We start from the raw sequence: 6,000 nt of genomic DNA on the forward strand, positions 1-6,000 counted from the left end.
AGAAGGCCAGATAGAAAGGGCATCATGGTGGCAGATGTCACTCCCATGACAGTGCCATGGAATGAAGCCGATTACCAAGAAATGTTGTCAGACTTCTCTCCTCTTAAAAAAGTGCTGTTGAATAAAGGAACTGATAGTGTAGTCCTTGTGGGAGACTAATTACAAAGTGCTTAGTTGGAAGTTATGAGAAGCATGTGGTAATGAAGATTCATGGACAAATATAGAAATACATACCCAAGAATGCCCTCTCCCCCTTATAATGGAGGTGGCTCAGCCAGGGTATACACTCACCCTTTACCCATCCAACACCCATTTGTTGTCCCTTTTATCACTGTTCTTTGTGGATGATTACTCAGTGGGTAAAATATATGACAAGTAAAAGATGACACTCCAAGATTGGACATGCTACTTACCAAGGAAACAGACATTATTGGCTTCCTGAAACATCTTTGCCCTATAGAAAAAAAGTAACCATGGACCACTTGAATACCAGTTGGAAGGTCAGGTAGTAGAACGAAGAAACAAGTCGTGCAGGCAAGGCAGACTTAGGTTTAGAAAGATGAAATTCTCAGATCTGAGGAACTTCTTTGAAGAAGCCAGCTGGGATTTTTATATTACTAACAATGAGAAGAAATGGGAAATCATTCTATACCTTTACAACTTGGGTGTGAATAAATATGTGCAAAGAATTAGTGAGAAGAAAAATAGTAAAAAAGACTGGTTTGATACTTATCGAGAGCTAAGAAGTGCAAATTATTGGAAACAGGCAAAAATACAAAGAGGGCATCCGTGATGGAATGGGTGGGAGTGGTTTTATGCCTTTGTTTTATGGCCACCTCCCTTTGTAAGGGGGAAAAAGCCATTGGTATATGTACATTACAGAACAAAACATAAAAGAGAACACTGACAGAATTACTTACTTTTATTTAGGTAATACCATTCATACACACCATAGTTCAGCAGAAAGTCAGAAGGATTTTTTCTTTTACAGCTCCTAGACCCCACCCCCCCACCCCCCACCCACACCCCATCCCCCAGTCCTTGTGCTTGTAGTGTGTGGACACAGTCCAACTGTCTCAAAAACAGAGAAAGATGGATTTTTCTCTGGGTAGTACAATATGACTTCATTCAGTTGACTGGTGTCTGCTAGGCTGAAGAACTTATATTCAAGGTCATAGCTTTATTGATGGCTGGTTTGTTTCCAGGAGTACAGTTATCACACTTCTTATTAGCTTGCTTTTTCAAGTCTCAGTTTTACAGAAGATGGGTGGGATGTAATGTATGGTGTTTAGCGAGTCCCTTACTTATTGCTTAACTTGTAGATGTCAAGAAAGGCTGGTTAGTGCACATTCACATGCCTTGATTAACTTACTTTTGCATAACCCCCCACAGTGCCCCCCTGTCCACCCTATCGCAAGCCCCTTCCAGATCCATTCAGCACCTACAAAATAAATATAATCAAGATGTTGATGCTGGCATCCTCATATACTCACTCGTGCCTCATGAAGCCTATGTGGGAGTCATCATATAGAAGAGGTCAAAGCCCTCCTATCTTTAATCAGATCTCTTCTGTCAGTGCAATACATCTCCTTTAGTGACCCGAGTACTGTAATCATGTCACCTCTTTCTCTTCGATCTTTCAAAGTTGGAAGACCCAGTGCTATTAGTCTTTCCTCATATGGTTTATCTGCCAGGCTGGAGACCAGTTTGGTTGCTGCCCTTTGCATTCTATCTTGCTTATATCCATCACTCTATGTGTAGATCATACTAATCATGCAAATACCTGTCTTAGATCAGGGTTTCAATGAATTTTTCATCTCTTCATCCATGTGGGAAATGCCACTTAGATCTTCTGTAGTAGTCCATATGTCTCTCCCACAATCCTGCTGATATGTCTATCAGGTGACAGGTTGTCTTTTATCAACACTCCCAAATCTTTCTCCTTTTTTACTTTTACAATGGGTTTACTTCCTAAGGAATAGTTTAAGGATGGTCTTTTGCCACTATTGCCCATTTTTAGTGCTTTGCTCCCCCCACCCTTTTATATTATTATTATCATATATATAATTTTTTTTTATTTATCTATTTATTTTTTTATTGAACTTCATCTCCCTTTAATTATAGGGGGAAAAAGCTCTTGATATATAGATAATTTCTTTAGGTGAGCCTGCCAGCTGGAGAGAAGTTGTAGGTGTGTCACACTTGGCATGTTCACCAATGATTGCCCATCCTTTGCCTAGGCATTCTGTTGTCTGCGGGTCCAGTCAAGGACCTGAACATTCTGGTGTTGGGGGGCCCAAATGTTCCGACCGTACAAACACAAACAAGTGACCCATGGTGTTCTCAAACATAGACAACTTGAGCTCTTTGAATGTCCATGGGTGTAATTTTCAACCAAGGAAATCATATGACATGGAACAATATTGAGATTTATTATAGTCCTGTAAGTCACTCTTAGGGAATTACTGCAGTCATGCATACAAGGTTCACAAAAGTATCACATGTAGAAATTAGTGATGGGTACCTGTTAGTGGTGGTCCTGCATGGTAGATATTTAAGAAATTAATCCCATAGTGTAAGACAAGACAAGGTGTTAGAGTGAGGACTTGAAATTATAAGATGTTAAAATGGAATTATGCTTTTTGACTTTGGCCTCCTCCCTTGTAAGGTGGAAAATACTCATGGTATATGTATGTAGGTATATATATAAAACCATCATTTAGAATATGCCTGAAAAAGCAGTTGTAGGCAAAAATTTTAGGAAATTAAATTTCCAATTCTTTTAATTTTTTTTTATTAATTTTCTTGCTACAGTTTTCCATCATGGTTGTCAAAACGTCCTGAGGCACAACAGTTGATTCGTGGATCAGTGGATGCTCTGTTGGGTCTGCAGACACCTGAAGGAAACTTTCCCTGTGCTATGGACGAATTGGATGGTAGACGTCCAGAGGAGGAAGAACTAGTACATTGGTGTCATGGAGCTCCAGGTAATTTGTCATTTCCTCACCCATTGGTGGCGGAATCAGAATTCTGCTGGTCTCACTTTTATTTACTTGTGGGTTGGAGGAGGTGGATGGTTTGGGATATTTGGGGTCACATAGCAGGAAAAGGAGAAGTGGAGGTGAAGATGAATTGTTTATTGGGGAGGGAGGTGGATGCCTTGGGGGATTAAAGCGTGTCATGAGAGGTTGGGTGTTGGGGGTGGGTGCAGGGAGGATCTTGGGTGAAGGGGTGATTATGCCAATGGCATTGTATAGAGAGGAGACTTGGAATTTGAGAGAGGAGGAGTCTGAATGTGTGAGATGAAGTGTCTGAAGGGTGTGATGGGGATTGTGGGGTGGGAAGTGGGTAGGTGGGGAGGAGGGTGGAAATGGAAGGGGAGAGGGAAGGAGTATTGGGTAGGGGTGTGCTGATTAATTGGCATCAGCTAGAATCGGCATTTTTTTTTAATCTGCATCGTCTTTGACAAAATATTGCTGATGACGATGCAGATTGAAAAAAATAATAATGAAAAATAAATAAAATAGAATAAAAATAAATAAATAAATAAATTACTGATGCCGTTATTCGGCATTCATTGGGATGGTTTGGGCATGTGGAGGGAGTGAGTGAGTGGGGAAAGATTGGTAGAGGGTCTATAGAGGGTGGAGGTGGATGGAATGAACATGAGGGAATGACTCGGGGTGGGATGGAGGGCTTTGAGGAAGAGGGGGATGTCTGTTAAGCAGGGAGGGGAAGGGTGGGGGATGGGGGTGACTGGAGAGTGGCTGTGTATGGATGATACTGTAATGCAATGATGGGGGGGGGATGAGTAGGTAGTGGTTATGTGTGACTGAAATTTTGACACAGCCTGTTTAGATTTCTCCCCAAATTATTTTTCTGCATGAGGGGGGCAGAGAAGGGGGTTGCCAATTAAGTGAAGTGGCCTTGCTGTGGATGTACTGTGTCTTGCTGCATTGCTTCTGACCTAGGGCAGTAGGTGGGATACAGGGATGACCTGTTATTCAAAGGAGCTAAGATGAGAGGTAGAAAGGGTGGTGGATGGGAGTGGAATGGAGAAGTCATTTGACTTAGTTGCCTCTCTTCTAAGAGAAAAAAAGCCTTGTAGATAGATTTTGTAATAAAAAAGAAAGTATAATTTGTGACCCAGAAACTCAATATCTCCTAGCTTATGAAATTTCAGGAATGAAATGCCCTACTTTGTATATTTTACGTACAAATTAATTTCATATTCAGTTGTACAATGTATCATGAATTGCATCTAAAAAATTAATTAAGTATATATATATATATGTCTGTATATGGTTCTGTAGGTGATTTATTGTAAACTTTTATTTCATTATGTTGATTTTTTTTATTTACTTATTTTTTCTTTTTTTTTACTCACAGGAACAGTATACTTATTGATTAAGGCACACAAAGTCTTTGGGGATGAAAAGTATTTGAAAGCTGCCCTTCGATGTGGAGAAATTACATGGCACAAAGGTCTTCTGAAGAAAGGACCAGGTAAGCTTGGAAGAGGTTCACAACATACAAATTGAATTTGTAGTGAGGGCCCACTGAGTTGTACCAAACTGAGGCCAAATAAACTTGTAAGAGGTTGATGACAATATGTATATAAAACATTTTCAGAGTAAAAGTATTCTTCAGGTGTACAATATTATTGAGTGAAGCTAACCTGACCTTATCAAGCCATTAAATTGTTTTCCTCCATTTGGAGTTGAGATTATGACAGAAAGAAAGAAGAGAGAGAGATTTTACTTTTCAGTATAATCTTTATTTGCAGGAATCTGTCATGGTGTTGCTGGAAGTGCATATGTATTCCTGGCACTGTACCGTGCAACAGGAGACAAACAACATCTACATCGAGCGCACCAGTTCTTCCTCTTTATCTTTATGTCTGAATTTGGGTATGCTCGCACACCAGATGTCCCTTACAGTCTGTATGAAGGTCTTTCAGGTACTGCTTGTCTTGCTGCTGATCTTTTCTGCCCTGACAAGGCAGCTTTCCCCTTTTTTGAGGTATTTTGAACAGAAACCTCCATTGATGCAAAATTGTGGCATTAGCTTCCTGCTTGATAATTTTACTTGATTTTCAACCTGTTTGTATGTGTTCTTATTGTTGAAATTGTTTGTGGCCATTTTGCTTGGGAGGGTGAAGACATTGCATCAAATGCTGGTTTGTTTGGCAGTACTCTTCAGGGCAGTTAGGTAAGAGAGAAACACAATGCAGGCAAGGGGCAGTTAGTGGTAGAAAGCAAATGCCAAAGTAAAGAACACATTGTAATGGCATGCCCGCAATTTGTAGCTGGTTGAAATGTAACGAACCTATTCTCATGCATGGTGAAATTTTTCCAGTCATTTTTAGTGTTTCTGGTAAGCTTTCATCTCACCATGTAAGGTCATGACACCAAAGGGCAGACACTAGGAACACTTAAATTTTCATATAATTTGCTTGATTAAATGTATTCATTGTGTCCTGGTATGTGAAAGCAGGATCACATGGACATTTATCCCAGTGTATACATGGGTTTCACTATGATAAAATACAAAATTTTCTTTAAGTACCATTTATACAACTAAATATTTTAATCTTTTGTTGTTTCATTAATGAATATTATTCAGGTATAAGTAGAGGTAGTTTTTTGCACTATTGAGGCACTTAAACCACCTCTTCAGTTATCATACACAAAAATTTTATCATAAATGTTTTGCAGGTAACACAGTGTGTAATTACCCACCAAGCTCAACTTGTAATGGTGTTTACAATCCCTCCATAACAATAAAGTCTTTGTGTATTTTCTTTATTTTTTCCACCACAACAATTTAGTTGTTTTAGTGTACTGTCATTTAAATGGAATAAAAATCAGCTTATTACTGGCACTGTCCTTATCCTTGTTACAATTTTGTATACATTTGATATTTGCACATGTCTGTTTGCAATGAACATTTCATGATGGATGTGGAAGCCCATGTGTAGTCATAATCAGTCCTAAGTTT

General features: G+C 39.3%; 1 protein-coding gene across 3 annotated transcripts in view; it reads left to right on the plus strand.

Moving 5' to 3' along the window:
- Positions 1–5,877, plus strand: part of LOC143029823 (lanC-like protein 3) — a 42,292-nt gene extending 36,415 nt beyond the window's left edge. For all 3 annotated transcript variants that reach the window (XM_076192881.1, XM_076192883.1, XM_076192882.1), the window contains 3 exons: positions 2,815–2,987; positions 4,390–4,506; positions 4,787–5,877. In XM_076192881.1, the coding sequence (XP_076048996.1) occupies positions 2,815–2,987; positions 4,390–4,506; positions 4,787–5,031 (535 nt within the window). In that variant the 3' untranslated portion in view covers positions 5,032–5,877. The remainder of the gene's footprint in view (positions 1–2,814; positions 2,988–4,389; positions 4,507–4,786) is intronic.
- The last annotated feature ends 123 nt before the right edge of the window (positions 5,878–6,000 follow it).

The sequence above is a fragment of the Oratosquilla oratoria genome, chromosome 11 (assembly GCF_046742065.1).
Source record: "Oratosquilla oratoria isolate Oo_2021 chromosome 11, ASM4674206v1, whole genome shotgun sequence".
Classification (NCBI taxonomy): Eukaryota; Metazoa; Arthropoda; class Malacostraca; order Stomatopoda; family Squillidae; genus Oratosquilla; species Oratosquilla oratoria.